General features: G+C 38.3%; 1 protein-coding gene across 1 annotated transcript; it reads right to left on the bottom strand.

Moving 5' to 3' along the window:
• Positions 1-616: 616 nt before the first annotated feature.
• On the bottom strand, positions 617-23,854 carry LOC135468630 (ral GTPase-activating protein subunit alpha-1-like). Its single transcript, XM_064746994.1, has 19 exons — positions 23,791-23,854; positions 21,460-21,570; positions 21,070-21,119; positions 20,307-20,364; positions 19,523-19,567; positions 18,982-19,144; positions 16,956-17,077; positions 16,529-16,667; positions 14,772-14,910; positions 12,609-12,846; positions 10,895-10,966; positions 7,959-8,087; positions 7,495-7,530; positions 6,177-6,413; positions 5,651-5,724; positions 4,765-4,876; positions 3,672-3,794; positions 1,679-1,799; positions 617-1,020 (listed from the first exon to the last, which is right to left on the bottom strand). Exons 6-19 carry the CDS (start codon positions 19,115-19,117, stop codon positions 872-874), a joined length of 1,827 nt encoding a protein of 608 aa, XP_064603064.1. The 5' UTR covers positions 19,118-19,144; positions 19,523-19,567; positions 20,307-20,364; positions 21,070-21,119; positions 21,460-21,570; positions 23,791-23,854; the 3' UTR covers positions 617-871.
• Between the last annotated feature and the right edge of the window lie 91 nt (positions 23,855-23,945).

The following is a 23,945-nucleotide window of genomic DNA, read 5'->3' as shown; positions in this document are numbered from 1 at the left end:
GATTCTGTTGATGTGTACATTTCAAATTACATTCTCAACAGAAAAGCTAAAGCAAAAACCAGGTGATTTCATTAGCAATGGCTGTTGTTAACGCTTGGTGAAACTTCAGCAATATTTAGTACTCCATTAACTGGAAGATGTCAGCAGTGATATCTAGATGTTCTGACTTTCTTTTATATTGGCCAGAGCTTCATGGGGTTCTAGCTGGGCTATACTTTGCAATAAACAGGCTACTTCGGGTCTTTACGATAAATACATGTGTAGTGGTTATGAAAATCCATCAATACACAAAGCAAAAACCTGTATATATATACAAGGAATAATATTCATTTATGAAGAAAAGACAAACGAAAACTTACATACAGGAAGTACAAAGGTAACTAAGCAGAATGTAAAAGTATATGTTAACACAAAAAGCTGAGATAAGCACAATGCGATATAAAGCAAGAATGAACACAGAGAAGAAATCACACAAACGCTATATGAATCTAGTCAATTAGGTATGAAGATGGCTTCACAATGTTTGGTTTAGGTGAGAGCAATGAAATAACCAATAAAACCTAGCATGACTATATGAACATACGAAAAATGCAACATGGCTACACAACCATTCTAAATGTTAGCAGTGAAATGATCAATTTAAACTACACTGCTCAGAAATTCAGGACAATAAGGGCAAGGATACAGATAAAACTGTTTGCTTAACATGGTTTTACAGTTTTGGGGATATAAATTATAGACATAAACTGGGGAACCAAATAAGGTCACAAGAAGTCAACTCTCCCTTTGACACAATGCATACATGCACTAAATGTGTGACGCCAGATAAACTTACTCACAAAGTCCTGTTATGCCATAATTCATTTCCATCTTACTTACCTTCTGATCTTGACTTCCCTCGCTCAAATGGCACATCAACCCCGGCTGGTGAGGCGTTTGCTGCAGTCGCAGAGGGTGCCTTCGCAGGTGACAGAATAGCTCGCGAGAATGTCTTATCCTTATTCTGAACTTTTGGTGGGCCTACAAGATGGTAAACACAAGGATGAAGTTTTCGGTAGACTGACTTTGCCATCAAACACAGGCCATGTCATTAACCATTCTATTGTACTCATTCCCTCGCACAGGAAAGGTGATAAATGTGTGCCAAACTGGGATGAAAGAAGTTGTAAAAAATAAAAATAACTGAATTATGATTCTTGTTTCCTGCATTATCCGATGAATGAATCAAGCTAATACAAATTTTCTCCCTTTAGTGCATATGCCTTAGTCCTGCTACAAATAATGCTGAGGGAGGGAAACAGACAGCTGTCTGGGATATGGGTCTATGTCTTTAATCTAGTGGATATGACTCTGATCTGGGTTTTGGGAGTAGCATTTCCTGACAGTGCCATCTTTTACATGTACAGGAGCTAAGTCATTTGACATATGATTATTATGACAGAAAGACAACATCTGAACAGATTCTGATGCAAATCTGCCACTTAATAGGACCATTTGATATGCAATTACTATGAAAGATACCATCTCTGGATGCAATCTGCAAGACCATTTGCCTTGAGATTAATTCAGAAGAATGACATTATCCTGAAAAAAATCTTAAGCTGACTTAAGCCACTTAAGTGTGCCTGAGATTATGTGCTCACACAATAGGCTGCTTACAACCCGTCTGTATGAATACCTTGACTCCTGCCACGCCGTCTTTTTTCCTTCTGCTCACTCAGCCTCTGTAAGGGCAGGTCTAACAGGTCCAGGTTATACACATGTTTAGCCAGCACTCGTGTCAACGTCTCCATTGTTTTCTGTACAACATCAACAACAAATCTCAGCACAGTCAGACAGCACACTTTTGTAACAGGGGGATGAAGTTTTAGCACTGCTCTACTTTTAAATGATGTGTCAGACAACACACTTTTGTACAGGGGATGAAGCTTTAGAACTGCTCTACTTTTAAATGATGTGTCAGACAGCATACTTTAGTACAGGGGGATGAAGCTTTAGCACTGCTCTACTTTTAAATGATGTATCAGACAGCACACTTTTGTACAGGGGGATGAAGCTTCAGCACTGCTCTACTTTTAAATGATGTGTCAGACAGCATACTTTTGTACAGGGGGATGAAGCTTTAGCACTGCTCTACTTTTAAATGATGTGTCAGACAGCACACTTTTGTACAGAGGGATGAAGCTTTAGCACTGCTCTACTTTTAAATGATGTGTCAGACAGCACACTTTTGTACAGGGGGATGATGCTTTAGCACTGCTCTACTTTTAAATGATGTGTCAGACAGCACACTTTTGTACAGGGGGATGAAGCTTTAGCACTGCTCTACTTTTAAATGATGTGTCAGACAGCACACTTTTGTACAGGGGGATAAAGCATTAGCACTGCTCTAATTTTAAATGATGTGTTAGATAGCACACTTTTGTACAGGGGGATGAAGCTTTAGCACTGCTCTACTTTAAATGATGTGTCAGACAGCATACTTTTGTACAGGGGGATGAAGCTTCAGCACTGCTCTACTTTTAAATGATGTGTCAGACAGCACACTTTTGTACAGGGGGATGAAGCTTTAGCACTGCTCTACTTTTAAATGATGTGTCAGACAGCACACTTTTGTAACAGGGGGATGAAGCTTTAGCACTGCTCTACTTTTAAATGATGTGTCAGACAGCACACTTTGTACAGGGGGATGAAGCTTTAGCACTGCTCTACTTTTAAATGATGTGTCAGACAACACACTTTTGTACAGGGGGATGAAGTTTTAGCACTGCTCTACTTTAAATGATGTGTCAGACAGCACACTTTTGTACAGGGGGATGAAGCTTTAGCACTGCTCTACTTTTAAATGATGTGTCAGACAGCACACTTTTGTACAGGGGGATGAAGCTTCAGCACTGCTCTACTTTTAAATGATGTGTCAGACAGCACACTTTTGTGCAGGTGTATAAAGCTTTAGCACTGCTCTACTTTTTAAATGATGTGTCAGACAGCACACTTTTGTACAGGGGGATGAAGCTTTAGCCCTGCTCTACTTAAAATGATCTGTCAGACAGCACACTTTTGTACAGGGGGATGAAGCTTTAGCACTGCTCTACTTTTAAATGATGTGTCAGACAGCACACTTTTGTACAGGGGGGTGAAGCTTTAGCACTGCTCTACTTTTAAATGATGTGTCAGACAGCATACTTTTGTACAGGGGGATGAAGTTTTAGCACTGCTCTACTTTTAAATGATGTGTCAGACAGCACACTTTTGTACAGGGGGATGAAGCTTTAGCACTGCTCTACTTTAAATGATCTGTCAGACAGCACACTTTTGTACAGGGGGATGAAGCTTTAGCACTGCTCTACTTTTAAATGTGTCAGACAGCACACTTTTGTACAGGGGGATGAAGCTTTAGCACTGCTCTACTTTTAAATGATGTGTCAGACAGCACACTTTTGTACAGGGGGATGAAGCTTTAGCACTGCTCTTCTTTTAAATGATGTGTCAGACAGCACACTTTTGTACAGGGGGATGAAGCTTTAGCACTACTCTACTTTTAAATGATGTGTCAGACAGCACACTTTTGTACAGGGGGATGAAGCTTTAGCACTGCTCTACTTTTAAATGATGTGTCAGACAGCACACTTTTGTACAGGGGGATGAAGCTTTAGCACTGCTCTACTCACAGCCCACTCTCTGATCAGCTCCTCCCAGTGGGTGAGAGAGGACAGCACCTCTAGGAACAGGTCCCACAGCTTACAGCTGATGAACACATTCAGGTTGGCCTTAATCCACGTTACTATCAATGTCTGCAAGAAAAGGTTAAATGTACAAATGTATGTTTTTCCCTCTAGAAAAACATGAGTACTCCTCTGTCTTCGTCAACAAGAGTTAACCCCAGAATCAATAACTGCACCCCATCAAATGTATAACAAATATTTCTTGTACCTGCTTTGGTCCGGTCTGCTCCTCACCCCCGCACAAAATAGAAAAACAATATGTACATGTTAAACCATTTAGCTGGGGATAACCCATGGATGTACGTGATAATTAGATGTGCTCAGATGTCAACCAACTAGCGGGTCAGCGGACATCTTATTACAACCACCGAAATTCTTCAACCTTTTCGCATGTGTGCAACATGTTCATTCAAGCTTAATCTGAAGGCATTATCCAATCCAGAAAGATAAAATTATATTCTTTGTGAGGTCCTGAAATTGGTCAGTCCACCCTATGTAGTTTTGTCTCCAAAATCTAACCATAAATGAGCATAAATTGCACTGAAAGTTGCTCTTTCGTGTGCGAAAAGGTTAAGGGATTAGGGTACATCAACTGTTTGGTTCCTCGGCCGACACCAGTCACTCCTTGGACTGACATCGAGGCAAAACCGTATTTACTGTAGGTGACACAGGTCCCATGGGTCAGTCTTCAGTCCATGGCATTAGACTGTAATCACCACACCAATATATCACTATGACAGGATAAAACTACAGTAGTTGTAGTGCCAATCTCAACCAGCTTTAAAAAAATATTAATAAAATAATTTATCCATTTTTTTTTTGTCTGTTTTTTTCTCGAGCAACATGATATAATCTTTATGAAGTGTTTGACTTTTTGTCATAAAACACTCCATGTTGGACTTTAATACACAAAAAGCTACTGACTTGTTGAGTTTACTGAACTTGGGAAGGTTTTCAAACCATGCCCAGAACATCATTAAATACTTTAAAACAAGCCCCAGGAACATTATATTATTTTCTTGGTAAATATCGAACTAACCTGAAAAATAGGCTGAGCAAGTCGTCCTCCCAGGGTCTTACTCTTGTCTTTAGGGGGACATTCCCTGAGAACTCCCGAGGTGATGCCTAATAGTACCCTCAATATCTGCTCCCTGAAACAACCAACAGCCTGTGGTAACACACGCAGAGATACAAGTGAACTAGAGCGAATTCATCAGTCCATGTATTTGGAAGCACCTTAATATACAAGGATTTTATCGCATTTATTTGATTGGTATTTAACACCATGCTCAAGAAGTTTTCACATACATGGCGGTGGTCAGATGGAGGAAACCATAGTGTCTGGAGGAGGAAACCATAGTGTCTGGAGGAGGAAGCTATAGTGTCTCCGGGAGGAGACCATAGTGTCTGGAGGAGGAAACCATAGAGCCTGAAGGAGGAAACCATAGTATCCAGAGGAGGAAACCAACCTTCACCAGGTACATGAACTTCATAAATCTCCTGACACAAATGAAATAACGTGAGCTGTATTCAAACATACCACCTCACTGGCCAAGGTTCTAAGTCATAGACAGTCAGTGCTTTAGTCACACTTTGAACAGTTGGCATCCGGAAATTTTTGCCTGTTAAATTCCAAAGGATAAATACTACATGTATAGAAGTCTTTTGACACCAGAAAGGAATTTGCTGAAATGCTTTACATGGCTAACTACTGAAAGACCCATCAACACGCAACATGTATCTGGGTAAAGAAAGCAGACTACAGTTTGTAGAGAGTTCTTATTCAATGCCATGCAGTCCAAATGCACTGGTACAAGATTTCCCCACCCTCAAGCATACACATAAATGAACATGAACAGCATGGGAATATAGATGGAATTATGATCTCTTGGATTTAGCGGAGAAGAAAACTGAGGCTGACTCACCATGTCTGCTGCTGTATGGGTATGTTCATGACGATATATCTGTAGATATTGAGGACTCTCTTACACAAATCCACCTGCAAGCAAACATAACCGAATCAATACTGAATATCTTCTAGTAGATGTGCTATCATGTCAGATACTGTCTGATTGCCTTTGTTGATGTGTCCTTAAAAAATTTCGGATGAACGGTAACAAAGAAGACTTTTCACAAGTTATTACTTGAGAACCTCAGAGGAACATAATGCCACCTTTGCAAACATAGAAAACGAAATGCTTTTATATGTATTCCGTCAAGAAAATGCATACCAGATATACATATCACTGTTACAGATCTTATTAAGAACAAAATAGATAAACTATCTTAACATGTCATCTTTGTGATAAAAAAAATGACAATCAAGATTCAGGAAATCGATTTAGTAAATATTTTATAACATTAACACAAAAATTCAGCTCAGTCACTCTTAAAACGACTACAAGTAAATTTATAACTGAAAAACAATTCACCCTTTCGACATCTTCTCACCTGTTCATTTAAAAGGTTCTCATCATGGACCTCCTGCAGGAACACATTAGCGGCATTCGTTATGAACACCTGACAGACGCGCTGAAGCCCTGCCTTGACGTCCATGTGACTCTCATCCCCGCTGTCTGCCAGGTCCTGGATCGCACCCAGGTAAGAGGCATTCCTCACTGTTCTCTGTCTCTCTGGTAACTCTAAGGAAACCATCTGGCGAGGTGTGGAGGGTAAGGGAGACGAATCCTACAGTACAGTGGACAAGTAGAACTTATCACTGACTTTTTAATACATACAATGTAGTTTGATCATATCATGCAAGAGCTGCCTAGCAGCAGGAAATTGCAAGATTTGTAAATTTTTAGTGCAACATAACTGAGATTAAAAACAGTTTACTTTTATGTGGAAAACCTTCATGTTCTGCAATTTAATGAAATTGAAAAACAAATACAATCAGACAAGAATTTTATTGGTCATTTTACAATGTGTTGTGTTTGATCACTTCATAAAAGTGATCAATATTCACTCACTACTCCTCTACCTCCACCCTTTCCCATGTTTACCTGGTGCTTATGTTGAGACTTTTTGAGAGCCCTGTTATCTAGACTGATAAAACTGCACTTTTTGTGAAACCTTGAAGTTGGTTAATCAAGACATCTAGTCTTGTTTCCAAAACTGAACTAGTCAGGTGCATGAGGTTGAATTCAATGTTGTCTTTTTACATGGGAAAAGTTTGAGGAATTCAGGATAGTCCACTGTCATCACAGTCAAGGTAAGAGGACAGTCTGATTTGTCCGTACAATTTGTCATACAAATAGTTTATACTGTGCTTAGCTTCAAATACTATGACAATGCCAGTGTCAGTGATCAACAATGAGAACAGACTTACACTAGAGCAGAAAAATAATTAACAACACAAAAATCAATCAAAAAAAATTGAAAGTGCAAAATAAATTAAAACATTAAACTTTCAATACTAATGCAGATCTGTGCACAAAACAAACCATTCAAATCACTTCACTTCACAGTCACTGATATTGTGAAAACTATGAAACTCTTCTGACCCCAACATGTGAACAGAACTTTTACTTTTAATTGACCAATTCTTCACACAGATATAAACACAGCAGTTGCTGTGAAAAGTTTTACTTCAAAATTAGCTACCATGATAAGATGATGTGACAACTGTCTTATTTCATCATTTTTTATTTACAAGTAGAGCAAAAACTAATCACACTTAAATACTAACAGCAGAACTTAAAAAACAAAATCAAAAGACCGACAAAAAGACATTCAAAGACAAACAATCAGGGGTTGTTGGTCTCACAGTATAATGTAGCTTCCAGAGCACAAATTCTGTTACCTGTAACATGTATTTGCAATGTCATGACTGATGAACTGTCACATCTACATCTTTCAGATTTGGGAAAGGTATGGGATTCATGTCATTTTCAAACAACACGGATGCAACCAGACAGAAATTTCAAGAAATAAATCATCCAGAGGATCCAAGTTAAGGAAAACCAGATAATGTGGTTAAGCAACCAGATATTGTGGTTAAGCTTATGTCCAAATACAATGTACCTGCACAAATGCAAAAAAAAAAAAAAAAAAAAGATGATAGTCAAATAAAATGTTACATAATTGGGTAAAAATAAGAGACAGAGAGAAGACACTGAAGTGGTATAAAAATGAGAGAGCGATAGATAGATAGATGGTGTTGCTATGGTAATGCCACTGACATTACCATGGCAACAGCCTCAAATCAAGGAGGTAATGAGAGTGTCTTACTCCAGATGAACTCTCCTCAATGATGTCAGAGAGACTACTGTGGTGGAATTCAGGTGTTCCTCTCTGTTCCAGACCCGAAGTCACATCCACACTTGGTTCCTGCATAAACACGGGCCGCTGCTCTACATGCTGCAAAAGTACATACTCCACATACAACTACAGCAAAGCAAGCAACAACAACAACATCATGGCTGCCAGGATGGGACTCTTTCCTATAGACAGTATTAAGGTCCAAGCTGTGTGCTGAGGGCTTTATTCCGTCATATTATATCTCTTGCTATCTACAGTATATGATTTCTAATTTACTTAAGGCGGCTTGGTATAACATTTCAGCATTAACTCTCAAGCTTCTTGCCTATCATATTCCAAGGCAGGGGTTTTCTGTTCAGCAAAACTATGTTCAAAATTTCTGTATTCTTTCTCGTCGTAATGTCATCCAGAAAATTAATGTGACTTGTTCTGAACATTTCCCATCACTCTACATACTTGAGTTGTGATCCATTCTCTGGTTTCACAATATAGTCTTCTGTGCAGAAATCAACAATATCCTGGCCAGAAGGGACACCAATGATTTTACTATATTGTCAGACATAAGTAACTAAACAATTCATATGCCCAATTCATATATGAGAAGATTGCCATCGTCTTCAGCTTGGACCTAGATCACCATATTTAGGAATACAACTGATTATGACTTACTCTGACTTCGAGCAAAACAACTTTTTCTTCTTTTTTTTTCAGTTTTTGTTCTCTTTTCAGGAAGATGGCAAGTACCAATAGTTTTCAATCATGTCATGTTCATAAACACAGATGACCACAGTATAAAACAAAATATACATAGGGTCTGTTCATATTGGTAAAGTACAGCCAAAATGTTATCAATCCTAATGACTTACATATAGCATGTAAGCCTACATCAAATGCAAAACAATACAGGTCAATCTTTAAGGATCTAAAATGCAGGAAAACATTGTTAGTAACAAACAACAAGTATCACAAATAAAACAATACTATTAGACTAAGAAAATAATAACATACATTGTATAAACTGCTGCAATAAAACCACATATTGCCTTAGTCTATAATTAAGATTAAACAAACCTTACATTGCTATAAATGGTTTACTTCCGTACTAATGATTACATGAGTATTCTCTATGTATCACCATTACTAGTGTATTATTACAGATGATCTGAAACAATATATGCTTACGTTAGGTACAAAATGTACCATAAAATTACTTCTTGAACGACAAACAACTATTGTTTTACATTGATACTTTTTAAACTTTATGGGATTTTAAAGTGAAGGACAGCACCTGACTGATGTTTATTTCCACTGACAGACTGCCATTCAATGTATCTTAAACGGACACTAACTATTTTTTTAGATTTTTTTTCAACCCAGTAAAGGCTTAGTGAAACTTCGTCTTGTCACAGCTTCAGCATGTCTCCATTATCAAGGCCAAGGGGGCATAACGTTTACTCTAGCTCTCTAACGTCAAAAGTACTTTCTACGTAATAGACTAAGCAGTAGCCTACAACAGATAAAAGTTGTGGACTTCGGCGATGAAGGCTCGAGTGACATATGCAGCTTTCTTGGAAATTAGATATACTGGAAGAATATGTCTTCCACTGTTTGAACTGTTGACACAGTAGGCCTAGTATATCATTTACAAGGAACTCCAGCGATCCTGTTTCTGTAGCCTGGCTGCAGATGCACGGCCATGTCCGTATTCCTGGTTCAGGTCATATCCTCCGGAAGAGTTGTGCTGGTGATTTTGACCCCCATTCAATATTTACAAAATTACAAAACTAGATTCATGGTCAATAAATCTAAATACCATGGAGGCTAATCAAGGAATTCGACGGTCACTGGCTTTTATGCTTCAAATTTGTAGCCATGGCTTCTAAGATAAAAGCAGCGCTGACCTAGTCATCAAGGGCGTCAGCGAAAGCACCTCGGCTAGAACATGGCGTTTCAATAATTTTACTATATGTTATAAAAGAAAACAGAAAGAAAACATCCTTTATAAGCAAGAAAGACGAAACAAACTTTAAATTCTTCACTGTAATAAATTCAGAGAAAAAAAAAATGCATCCTGAGAATTTTAATTAATTTTAAGCGTTGTTTGGAGAGATGCCGTCTTCCCATTCCAATAAACCTTCGGCATCTCCCTAATGAATTTTGCACTGACTTTGATATTTGTTATTTACAAACTGCTGACTAAACACTAAAATGAAAGACAAAAAATGTATTTGGGAGAGATGCATGCGGTTTGGGGCAAGACAGTATGCTTCTGTCTGACATAATTTGTGATACACGTACCATCGTTGAACATTACACAGCTTGTAAATCAAAGATGATTCGTAAAGACGAGTTTACATCTGTGGTGGTCCGTAAATGATGCAGATCTGTCCCACAATACTTTGTGAAATGGCGCTTTGGCTACACATAACTAAATCGTCGTAAACAATAATAAATGTCTTATGCTCTAGTTTTGTGTTATCATGTCCCTTCATGGAGTGAAAGAGTAAAGGCTATGTCACAGCTCAGGCTGCACAATCTGAGAGCAATATGTTTGAATGGATAAATTCTCCAGATGTTCTACATGTTATCCGGTGAAATCTCATTAAAATAAAAAGTATGATACTTTTTAGAAACCTTTAGTATCCTGCTTTCAATTGAAATATGTTTTAGCCTGGTGCTGTCTTGTCCTTTGAAAACAAATGGCCTTGGTTCCGGATTATCCTTGTTTTGGGTTGTTAAAAGTTTTGCTTGTTAACACATGCTTTGTGCAGTTATAAGTGTGTCAAGAGAAACTACTGACAGTTTCCCTTTTATAAGAGAATCAATCATTGTAGAAAACTGCATTCCACTACAAAACTGTCAAATAAACAAAGAGCAAGTACTGACATAAATTAGAGTGAACCCACCTGAAACCAGTCTTTGTATACACTGATAACTCTCTTCATGGCTGCTGCATGCTCAAAGGAGAACAGGAGTGCCTGGAAGCATAGAAATTGTTAGTCCACACAAGCCCTCTCTTTGCATATTTCTAGTCTTTCTTTTTGAGCGTTTTTATACCCAAAAGAAACTGTAACAACATGACTGGGCCCGAAATCAACACTGCTCTGGTTGGACCAGTAACGCTGAACCAGCACTGGCCAGATTAGGTTGTGATGGATCAGAGAACAGTGTGATCATGTTTGCCTTCATTTACCTGAAGGACCAGTTTATATATTTTTGTAGCTCTCAAAAATCACTGGCCAAAAAACTTATTGAAATACTCAATAGTTTTAAATACCTTGCCAACAAAAACACCTAAACATAAGAAGTATACATATATATATATTTTTTTTTTTACCTATTGCCACTCAGTACTGATAGTGCTGGCATTTTTGGACCTACCTTTGCTGGTAGGCCAGAAAAAGCGTGTTTTGTCAAACTGTCTTTAACTGAAGTCTATTTAAATCTATGCACACAGAAGAGTTACAAAACGCTGTCCACATTAATAACATCATTCTTATCCAACAGTCAAAATAACGAAAACTAATACAATTTAAGTGGAAAATCATTTCTCAAAGTTAGCTGGTTACTTATCCACATTCAAAGGTTATACTGTCACCAAGGTAAATTTGCCAGGAACTGTCACGTCTTCTTGTATTTGTGTGTTGGTCTGCAGTCTACATGACCTATACACATGTAGTGTCTAGTGGTGGTGTACTGTAAGCTATCTGTCATACACAACATACTAACAAGAAAATGTAGGTGATAAAGATGTTTACATTATATATACACCACTATGTTGTAGACAAATACATGTATCTGTTCTAGATCAGGCTGAACCTGTATGTAAGTCGACTCAATGAATGTAAATTAACACTATGTTGTATACAAATACATGCATCTGTTCTGAATCAGGTTGTACTTGTGCGCTAGTAGACTCAATGAATGTAAATTAACACTATGATGTATACAAATACATGCATCTGTTCTGAATCAGGTTGTACTTGTGCGCTAGTAGACTCAATGAATGTAAATTAACACTATGATGTATACAAATACATGCATCTGTTCTGAATCAGGTTGTACTTGTGCGCTAGTAGACTCAATGAATGTAAATTAAAATGCTTTGTACTGCAGGTATTTAGATCATTATCTGCTTGACTTGAAATTGTATCTTATAAATTTATTGTTACCTGTAGTTCCCTTAAAATCATTACATTATTTTCATATTTTTCATGGGCGTATACTTAATAAAGTATACTTAATACAGAAACTGTGACAAAGACTTTTATGCTAGTGCAAACATTTTAAATTTAGAGTTAAACACTTATTTCACTCATCCACTTCACATTTTACTTGTGCTAATTTCAACATGGATGATCAAATATCCAACAGGCAATAAAAGCAGCTTGTGGAGCCCTCTTTTTCCTATTGGCTAGGGACAATTTGTGGTCATTTCTGACCCATGCATGACATCCACTGTGGGTCACTTCATGATAACTCCTCCATCAAGATTTATACCCACAGGATCGACCATGACAATCAGCCACACGAAAAGAACAGCACTACTACAAATCATAGAGAATACTAAAACTTCTGATAACCACTGGTTTGATTTTGCTTGATGATATGAACGCTGACCTGTCTGAAGATTTCCTGTACAATGTTCACATTCTCCCTTGTAGAGTAGAGAACTCCACGGACAATCTCGTACTCAGACTGGCTGTGTTCATCGCTGCAGAGACTCGAGTCAGCAGAGTCCTTCTCCACAGCCTGAGAACCACTGGTCAGTGTGCTGCTCTGACTACCAGATTGCTGCTCAGAGTTGTCTACCTTGTCATCTGAGCTCTCCTTGCCATCTTCATCTGACCTGTTGGCACTGGGATGATCAGCAAGGAATGAACATGAAAGTCCGCTGTAGACAGAGCAGGGTTAGGAGAGAAGGCTACAGACATGCATGGCAGAGGGTTACAAAATACATGCAATGCTTGCATAGTGAATGATGATTACAAGATGCCCAGGATTAGTCAACGGAACCCTCTGTACAACTATGTGCTGCGCGAGGTGTTCACACAACAGTATACTAGGACATGTATATGCCCCTGCTCCTGCCTCTTTTGTAGTTATGGGGATTATTAAGAAACCCTGCACCCACAAACACTAAGTAAAGATCTAATCACAGTGTAACAAATAGACACAAATCAGTAAAAAAACGTATATGGATTTAGGTTTAAATTAAATAAAACAGTTTAAGATGAAGGATGTACAATGTATGAGTTATCCTTGCCACTTATGACATCAAATATGAAGGCATAATTATTGTGAATTTCTGATAAAATTTAACCACCATCTAATGTTGTACATATAGTACTCTGTAAGTCGTAAAGACAAGGCAATAATGATGTCAAAGTATTAAGTGCATGCAAGGAAGAATGTCCTATCTCTCTTGATTAGCCGACTGGTTTTCAACATTTATGCTTTAATAAGAGACAGTTTCCTCCAACCCTAACAGATTCACACAAACCCAAACTAAGTTCAGTAAATTGCCAGCCAGTGTTTTATTGCTTCAGTCCCACATGGAGTGATTCTTGATAAAACTTCAGTCAAACCCATCATAAGTATGGTATTATTAAGCAAAAGAACTTGAAAGTTTTGTGAAACCATGCCCAGCAGGATAGGCTTGTAAGCATCACCATAGTTAATACCCTCTATAATTAACCCCCAAAAAATAATATTTAATGTACATGTATGTTCTTAAATCTACAACGGATTCAATATTTCCAACATAATAGGACATGTGACATTTGATTAGTGTTTTAACACTACACTCAAGAATACTGAACTTTCATGCCCAGAGTCACCGGGCAAACCACAGTACACCTGACAAATCACCTGACTTATGGACCCTGATGAACCAGTGAGACTCCAGCACATAACCTCATAGTAAAGTAATCTGCTATGAGAACCCAACAAGGGCCTCCAAGCCACAGGTATGGGAATAGGGAACCATGAACCAGGTAATAAGTTAATTACAAGGATTAGCTGATGAAAAAGCTGAGGATTTGTTAGTGTTTTGAGCATGTCTAATTAAACCTCACGACCAACCAAGACCTTGTTAGTATGCCATATTTCTTGATGCCAACATACCATGTAGTACTTGCTATACATGTATGTAGTTCCATGTCTCAGCATATCTACTTTTATAATTCTAATGATGCAGATTAAGCTTGACAGAGTCTAGGGTTTTTTCTTAATCTTTATTTAGGCTCTATATTGAAGCACTGTTCTATCTAGGATGCAAAATCTAAAAAAAAAAAAAAAAAAATTATCTACCGGTTCTTGTCAAAATTGGAACTTCTCCTGGCAAACATTCACAAAACACATCAACATCCACAATGAATAATAATTTTATCTATTGCTCTTGACATATATCAAGAAAACTGCGATGTCTTCTTCTTAAGTTCAAGCAATTAATAAAACAAAATAAACAATGCCCTCAGTAGGGTAGCACAAAAAGAAATATTTTATTTGTCTCCAAACAATCCCTTAGATCAGTTTCAGATGATTTACTGTAGTCTTTAAGCACATGAATGTGTGCACAGGTCAGACTGTTACTTTCAGATTGCAAGCTCAAGTGTAATGACGTAAGCAAGGAATAAATACTAGAATATATATAGAAAGAGGCACATGGTCTAAAAAACTTGGAGGTATTTAGTTCTGTATTTAATTTCAAAACTTTAGAAACATTGAAATGACTGCATAAAATGATATCTGTACAAGTAGTATTCACTGAGGTAAACTTACGGTCCTACAGGCACTTCTGGTCTCCTTGAAGTGATGGCAAAGTTGGCCAGCCATTTAATAAAGGAATCTTGACAGGCTGCCACATAGCTGGGAACATCCTCTGTGTGAACAGCTTCCAACTTTCTCCATATTGGGATTTCTGTTATCACACAAACAAGGCACAGGTTTATTTACAAAACAGAACCAAAAAGAAGTTCAACAACAACAACACATGACTATCACAGACGCCAAATATGTCTTAGTTGTTACTACAACATGAATCTCATTAGCACGATACACCTAATATCAAGAGTTTTAAATTTTTTTCATGCCACACTGTCAAAGAATTTAGAATTAGTTGTTATGAATGAATCTACTACACCATGACAAACTTTATATCTTCCCCATAACTTCTGTCTAAATCGTTATTTTATGGCTATGCTCCACCTTCTGAACCTCACTGATTCTCTGTCGTTATGAGCTGAACATAGAGACATAACCTAACGTGGTCACATATACACTGCGATCCTACCTAATGTAGACACATATACACTGCTGTCCTACCTAACATGGGCACATACAATGTATACACTGCTGTCTTACCTAACGTGGGCACATATACACTGCTGTCCTGCCTAACATGGGCACATACAATGTATACACTGCTGTCCTACCTAACGTGGGCACATATACACTGCTGTCCTACCTAACATGGGCACATATACACTGCTGTCCTGCTTAATGTGGGGACATAATACATTGTTGTCCTACCTAACATGGGCACATACAATGTATACACTGCTGTCCTACCTAACGTGGGCACATATACACTGCTGTCCTACCTAACCTGGGCACATATATACTGCTGTCCTGCCTAATGTGGGGACATATACACTGCTGTCTTACCTAACGTTGGCACATATACACTGCTATCCTATTTAACATGGGGAAATATACACTGCTGTCCTGCCTAATAAGGGGATGTGTACACTGCTGTACTACTTAACGTGGGGAAACATACACTGCTGTCCTATCTAACATGGGGACATATACACTGCCGTCCTACCTAACGTGGGCACATATACACTGCAGTCCTGCCTAATGTGGGGACATATACACTGTTGTCCTACCTAACATGGGCACATACAATGTATACACTGCTGTCCTACCTAACGTGGGCACATATACACAGCTGTCCTGCCTAATGTGGGGACATGTACACTGCTGTCTTACCTAACGTGGGCACATATACACTGCTATCCTATTTAACATGGGGAAATATACACTGCTGTCCTGCCTAATAAGGGGATGTGTACACTGCTGTCCTACTTAACGTGAGGAAACATACACTGCTGTCCTATCTAACATGGGGACATATACACTGCTGTCCTGCCAAATAAGGGGACATATACACTGCTGTCCTGCCAAATAAGGGGACATATACACTGCTGTCCTACTTAATGTGGGGACATATACACTGCTGTCCTAACTTAACACTGGCACATATACACTGCTGTCCTACCCAATGTGGGGACATAAACACTGCTGTTCTACCTAACGTGGGCACCTATACACTGCTGTCCTGCCTAACGTGGGCACATTTACACTGCTGTCCTCCCTACTGCGGGCACATATACACTGCTGTCCTACCTAATGTGGGCACATGTACACTGCGCACTTACCTAATGTGGGCACACATGCACTGTGTTGCTACCTAACGTGGGCACGTATACACTGCTCACCTACCTAACGTGAGCACATATACACTGCTCACCTACCTAACGTGGGAACATATACACTGCGGTCCTTTCTGAAGTCAGGCAGTAAACATTTTAGGTAGGATTCTTTAAACTTGTCAAACAGAAACACGAAGCTGGTCTCCCGCATCTCCTTGTTCATCCACTCAACTTTGGTGACCTGTTAAATGAATACACATACAGAGTAGGGGAAATAAGTCAAGGACAGCCATTAACACATGTACTTATCTCCCTTGAGCTCAGATTTATGAAACTGTTCAAATCATTCTACTGAAAAATAAAAGCAGTTAAATTTTCAAACTCTTTGTCCATCTGCACACAAGGCACATAAAGCTTGAAATGGATAATAATGCAATAATGTATAATGGATATCCAATGCCTCAGATTATTGTGTTTGAAGGAAACAATATTGGATGCATAAAGAATGACAAGGTTTTCTCATACTTACCTCAGACACCATGAAGGTTAACAGGGCTTCCAGAAAATACTTTGTCAGGTTCTCTGGCTGTTTTTCTCCAGTGACCAGATAAATTGGAGCAATTTCACCAGCAGCAATGATGCCCCCATAACCTAGGCAAAATAAATGTAAGTCAGCAGATCTGACAAACTCACCACCAGCGTTGACATAACATAGGCAAAATAAATGTTACAGTCAGTAGATCTGACATTTTCTCTGACAACTGGTTGCAGTGTGGATCTATTTTTGAAAAAAAAAAACATTGTGTGCATAGATTCAATTTGTTAATGTCATTTGTATTTACATTTCTATTTATTAAATTTGTGCTTTGTTCATTTATCCTAATTCCTAAACCTTTTCGCATAAGAGAGAGCAACTTCCAGTGGAATTTATAGACACTTACAATAGATATTGGAGACAAAACTACACTGGTTGGATTGACCAATTTCAGTGCTTTAGAATATGCTTGAGTAAACCTTGCAAACATGCAAACAGGTGGAAGAATTACAGTATTTACATGTATTTATTTATTTATCTGACTGTAGGATAAAGCCTTGATCAAGACTATTTGACTTATTTGATTGTTCTATAGTTTATGGGTGGAGGCAACCAGAAAAAGGAGGAAACAGGAAACCGGTAGGTATTTGATTAAAACAGACGATCAAAGTGGTGAGTAGCCGAGACATGTAGGTAATTTTACACATAAGCATATTTTATTGTATAACTTCAGTCAGCTTTATAAAGTACTGTCAGCCACGTTATGGGCAAAACAGACACTGTTACAAATGAAAACTGTAACGATATACCGTCAGCCACGTTATGGGCAAAGCAGACACTGTTATTAATCAGAACCATAAGGACACACTGTCAGCAACGTTATGGGCAAAGCAGACACTGTTACTAATGAGAACTGTAAGGACACACTGTCAGCCACATTATGGGCAAAGCAGACACTGTTACTAATGAGAACCATAAGGACACACTGTCAGCCACTTTATGGGCAAAGCAGACACTGTTATTAATCAGAACCGTAAGGACACACTGTCAGCCATGTCATGGGCAAAGCAGACACTGTTACTAATGAGAACCGTAAGGACATACTGTCAGCCACGTCATGGGCAAAACAGACACTGTTATTAATGAGAACAATAAGGACACACTGTCAGCCACGTCATGGGCAATACAGACACTGTTACTAATGAGAACCGTAAGGACACACTGTCAGCAACGCTATGGGCAATACAGACACTGTTATTAATGAGAACCGTAAGGACACACTGTCAGCAACGTTATGGGCAATACAGACACTGTTATTAATGAGAACCGTAAGGACACACTGTCAGCAACGCTATGGGCAATACAGACACTGTTACTAATGAGAACCGTAAGGACACACTGTCAGCCACGTCATGGGCAATACAGACACTGTTACTAATGAGAACCATAAGGACATACTGTCAGCCACATTATGGGCAAAGCAGACACTGTTACTAATGAGAACCATAAGGACATACTGTCAGCCACGTCATGGGCAATACAGACACTGTTACTAATGAGAACCGTAAGGACATACTGTCAGCAACATTATGGGCAATACAGACACTGTTATTAATGAGAACCGTAAGGACACACTGTCAGCAACGCTATGGGCAATACAGACACTGTTACTAATGAGAACCATAAGGACACACTGTCAGCCATGTCATGGGCAATACAGACACTGTTACTAATGAGAACCATAAGGACACACTGTCAGCCACGTCATGGGCAAAGCAGACACTGTTACTAATGAGAACCGTAAGGACATACTGTCAGCGACATGATGGGCAAAGCAGACACTTTTATTAATGAGAACTGTAAAGCAGACATTTTTATCCATGAGAACTGTAAAGCAGACACTTTTATTCATGAGAACTGTAAAGCAGAATTTTTATTCATGAGAACTGTAAAAAACATACTGTCAGCCAAGTTATGGGCAAAGCAGACACTTTAACTGATGAGAATTGTAAGTACATACTGTCAGCCACGTAATTGCCAAAGCGAGCATCAAAGGCCTTGAAGGTTTCGGTGTCTCCCAGGCCAGGTACCAGTTTGAAGAACATTTGGTGACAGTCGTCTGAGGCGTTCTCCTGAAGGATCTGATACCAGATCATAAACAGTCTCACACCCTCTCGACGAAGCTAAGCAAACCAAACAGACATTCAATAAATTAATGAATGGCATAAATGAAAATACACCTGTACACATCTGTTTCACATTCTGATATTGTCATCCTGACAAAGTTCACACGCTTCTTTGAACTGAGACCTTGACCAAGGAATATTTGCTGTGAAACCCAATATTTTCAAATAACAATGACATATAAAAGCAATACATTCCCGGCAAGACATAAGCACTTTAAAAAAGATCTTCACATCAATCAGTATGACAAATCTGTCAGAAAAAATTATTTTCCAGAAAACACGAAGTTATTTAACTGACCCCTTCGGCATTTTCAAATTGTGAAGATAAGTCATTTCTACACTAAAGTTTTTGTCACAATCATGAACTTAATTTACCTTCAGACTGTTTCCAAGGATGCAGCAGCTTCTTTAAAATCCGACCTAAAAATATTTTTCACGGGGAAATCAGGAAAATTATTACAATCATGACAGGTAGATACAAACTCAGATTTAAATAAATAAATTCAGGAAAAGATTTAAATAAATAAAATTCCAGAAAAAAACAGATTACTCAAAGTGACATTTTTGGATTCTTCTCATGGTAATATCATTAAAACTGCCCCTGTCAATACAATGCAAACAGCCACAGCTTACCTTGGCACCACACACAAATAACTTTGCAGAAGAGTTGTCAGACTGTATGCTACTTCATCCATGACTAAGTCACTCATTCTGCCCGATTCTGAGAGTTCTTTAGATGTTAGAAAGGTGTTTTGAGGTTTGTTTGAAGGTAAGATGAAATCCTACTTGATGCATGTCAGTTGTAGCACCAAAAGTGAGAATTTATCACATTCCATTGCCTCTTCACATGCACTTTTGAGGTCAACATTTAATGTCAGTTACTATAAGCCTAATAATGACCAGTTTTAAATTGATAAAAATATGTACATCAATTTGTAGAAATGTTTATATTTCCCTTAAATATTATTAAATGAACCTCTCTGAGACATGACCAGTCCATCTTTTCATAACAATTAAATACATGAGGCTAGAAGCACTGTTCATGTTACATGTATCATTTGACTTTCTTTGAACCAAATTAACCAAACTCCTCTGGTCATAGTATTACAACAGAGTACACAAAAAAAAAAATCAGGCACACATGGCCACATGTACTTACCAATGCTGTGAAACATCCATCTTTTATGAATTAGCTCTGGCAGAACTAACAAAATTTTCTAAAGGTAGAAAAAAAAACAGACAAGGTGGTATTAAAAGAAGATCAACAATTCAGAAAGAAAACTGAATCTTAATGTTTGTACATATATGTATAACAGATACTGTGTCATTCACCACTTCACCAAAATGAAGTGTGCAACTCTGCATTACATCAGTGAAAAGCACACAAAAACTAACACAAAACTGCCTGGTTTAAAGAGGATTTTCTGATCTTATGGCTGAGATCACAAGGTCATATACATGTAATTACCCTTTATTATAAGAACGTCCAAAAACAAGCCACACAAAAAAGGACTGATATGCGAGTCAGACATCGTCATTACTATATAAGGCCAAAAAAATATATTTTCATTAGGTGTAACCTTACTGACCCTCTAAAACAGGGTCCTACTCTGGGGGTTTTGAGGGCATTTCTTTTTTCCGTACCCTACTTTTTCACTTGTAGTTTTTTTACCAATGGCCTATTAACTTTGTATAAATGCGACATCAGGTTCTGGATGATTGACCACAGGTGTTGCCAGATATTAACAGCATTTTTGTATATGTAATAGATTTTGAAAAAGTGACAAGAGAAATAACTGCAAATTGAGGCATACAGCACACAAAGGGAAGAAAATGTAATATGTAATTTGTGAATGTTACACTCCAATAACTTCATAGAATGCCAATTACAGTAAAGGGAAAAAGGAGTCTATTTTACCCACCTCAAATATTTGAAGAATGGATTCCAATTCTTCTCTGTGTGCTTTGTTTGCTATTAAAATGGAAATTATGAAAAACATGATACATACATGTACATACATACAGTATAACTGTAAAATTTAAATATTCATGCTTTTCTGTTTCACAACTGAACACCAATCACCAATAGTAATGAAACCAACCATCCCTACTAAAATCACACCCACTTAAAAATAAGCAAGATAAAAATTCCTTTTTTAGGGGGTTGAAATCTTTAGAATCGGTAAATGACTGGGGTTTACATCACACTGGCCATATTCTTCTTTACAGGAAAATAGTGATATCATAATGCTACACATATCCACTAAACAGGTAAATGTTAACACACATGTAACTAACATGTCCTCACTTACCTCTCTGTTTAAGGTCTGTTTCCACATTGACAAACACCTCATAGAAGATATAGTAGATGTGGGAGTAGTTATTTTCAAAGAATCCTTTCACCTCCTGAATGTCATAATTTTCTGAGGAAAGACAAAAGAATTAAACAGGTTCAAAAATGTACCAGCTATAATAGAAACCATACAGCACCAGTTAACAAGATAACAGCCCACTTCTTCACTGGCAAACTCTGATTCATGAGCATTACTATACAGTATAGCTTGAGGCAACATTGTATTTATATTTAATTGTGAATTAACACCAGCATTCATAAATTTTTAACTTAGAAAATGGCAGTTAGCTATAACAGTGGCAGAAACCTGAGAATCCAGAGTTATTTGCAGGAGTTCAGCATGATACGGAACTGATGAACCCAAGTGAGAGACAGATTTTCACCCATAGAGCGAGTTTGCTGTGTATGCCAGAATAATGGCAGGCAAGTCATCTCCAACCAACTTCATGCTAGACAACCCAAATTTATTCATTTTTCCTTGCTTGTCATTGGTGTTTTAATGCAATACATGAGATTTTTTCACTCACAAGACAGCCCTGAGTTTTTTTGGTGAAGGAAAGCGGATTGCCTGCAGTAACCCATCAACCTTATCCAGGTACCTGAGAAGCCAACTGACTTAAGACTGCTGCCGAAATCGCACCAATTGAATGTTTTTACCATCTGACACAGTGCTACCCCGACCACCCAAAAAGGCCTGAAATGAGGTCAAAGGTTACCCCCACACCTTAAAATCTGATGAAGCCAATGCTTATTAGACATGTTGGCTACTTACATGGAGTTTCATCTATTACAGTATTGTCCGTACATGTCATATCATGGATAAATTTAAGACACAAATCACAAAAAGCAAGCATGTGTCTGAATCTCAAAAGCTTGATGTCACCTAAACCTCAAAAATACATGGAAAAAAAGATAACTTCACAATTAAACTTGATCATATCTACAAGTATATTGTTGATTAGTCTTCGACTTCCATTCTTATATGTTTACAATGTGGGTGTTCTAGCGAGTCTGAAAATTGGAACACTGAGTTTGTATATTTGAAAGGAATGCTATCAAAGTAAACCCAAGACTATGCTATTTAAATATCAGTTCATGTCTCCGACAGAGAAATTTTACCACACTATTACTAAGTTGAGAGACAACCTGGCTGTTGGACTTTCAAGTCTTGCAAGTTTAGTAAAGAATGGTATACTGTGCACCATACGCAATATCCATGTACAAACAATTCTTAATTCACTTTGCCATACAACATTTAGACACTTAATAATCAACGCATCTGTAAATGAACAACTCAATCTCCAGGGACTTGACATGCATCAATTTCAATTATTCCTGCAGTAAACCATGCATGGCCTTCATAAAAATTTGAGCTTCCCAGTTCTGTTGACATGTGATTTACTCACGTGTGTTCAGGAAGTTATCTAGATCAATATACCTTGGGGTATAATAGCCTACTGATTTGTGCATTGATTAGGTTTTGACACAATCTTCAGGATCACAATAGTCGGCAATACATGTTACTATGCTTGCAATTCATCTCCATGTGAACTGCAGTCAACAACACTTTAATGTACACCACAACACCTTACTAAAACCTAAAAGCATAGTGTACGTGTGCAAAGCACAAACACCACGAGTGATGTAAAATAAAATGCACATCCCCCCCCCCCCCACCCCCACCCTCTCCCCTGCCTTTCCAACAAACATAACAGATTCCACCTAGGACGTCCATAGATTGTTGGTGAGAGGGCTCTCGGAATTCTAATGGACACAAGATGTCAGTTGTCAAAATAACAATGTGCAAGCTATACATGTCATTAGCTAAGGGAAAGTAGCATTGTTTAATTACAAAAACACATCGTAATATTTCTAATCTCAAAGTTAAAGAATGATTAGGCGAGGTGGCAGTGCAAATTAATAGTATTCGATGTATTTTGGATTTGGTAAAATACTGCATTATAGTCCCAGTAATGGCACTATGTTGAGCTCGTCTTCAGTCACTCTAAGGCTGGGGAGGTATTTAGTACAGTACTCCATCTAGTAGCAGCATCAATCACACGTCAGGCCAACATTCTGTACATATGGTTGTACACGGCTAAATACCTCAGGGGAAACTCTGGACAGGATCCTAGTCTCCATTGCAGATTGCTGGGTTAGTGTGAAGCAGGCGCTCTGCCAAAGATTCCTCAATTACGGAGCTAATCATACTCCAAATAAAACGTCCATTCCTCTGCCAGTCTGGCTCAGGCAGATGCTAATTTTTCACCAGGAAAACTGACGCACTTACCTAGCACAACTTTTAAGTTGTTTCAGACGGGTTGGCGTATCTTTCTTTGGATCAGAAACTTTTTGTGCGGATTCCTAACATCTCCATGTTGTCGATTTTTCTAAACATGGCCATGGCATGGTCGGCGCCTACTCGGAGGCGTCTTTTCTGACATC

The sequence above is a fragment of the Liolophura sinensis genome, chromosome 6 (genome assembly GCF_032854445.1).
Source record: "Liolophura sinensis isolate JHLJ2023 chromosome 6, CUHK_Ljap_v2, whole genome shotgun sequence".
NCBI lineage: Eukaryota > Metazoa > Mollusca > Polyplacophora > Chitonida > Chitonidae > Liolophura > Liolophura sinensis.
The sequence above is the reverse complement of the archived record's forward strand: the minus strand, read 5'-3'. Positions and strand labels throughout refer to the sequence as shown.

Bases quoted from the DNA above. Each gene is read 5' to 3' on its own strand.
- LOC135468630 (XM_064746994.1), bottom strand. From the start codon at position 19,117: ATGATCTGGTATCAGATCCTTCAGGAGAACGCCTCAGACGACTGTCAC. The intron at 5,725-6,176 runs GTGAGAAGATGT...GTTTGCTTGCAG, and splicing joins AGAACCTTTTAAATGAACAG to GTGGATTTGTGTAAGAGAGT. The intron at 4,877-5,650 runs GTGAGTCAGCCT...TGGTTGTTTCAG, and splicing joins CCCATACAGCAGCAGACATG to GGAGCAGATATTGAGGGTAC.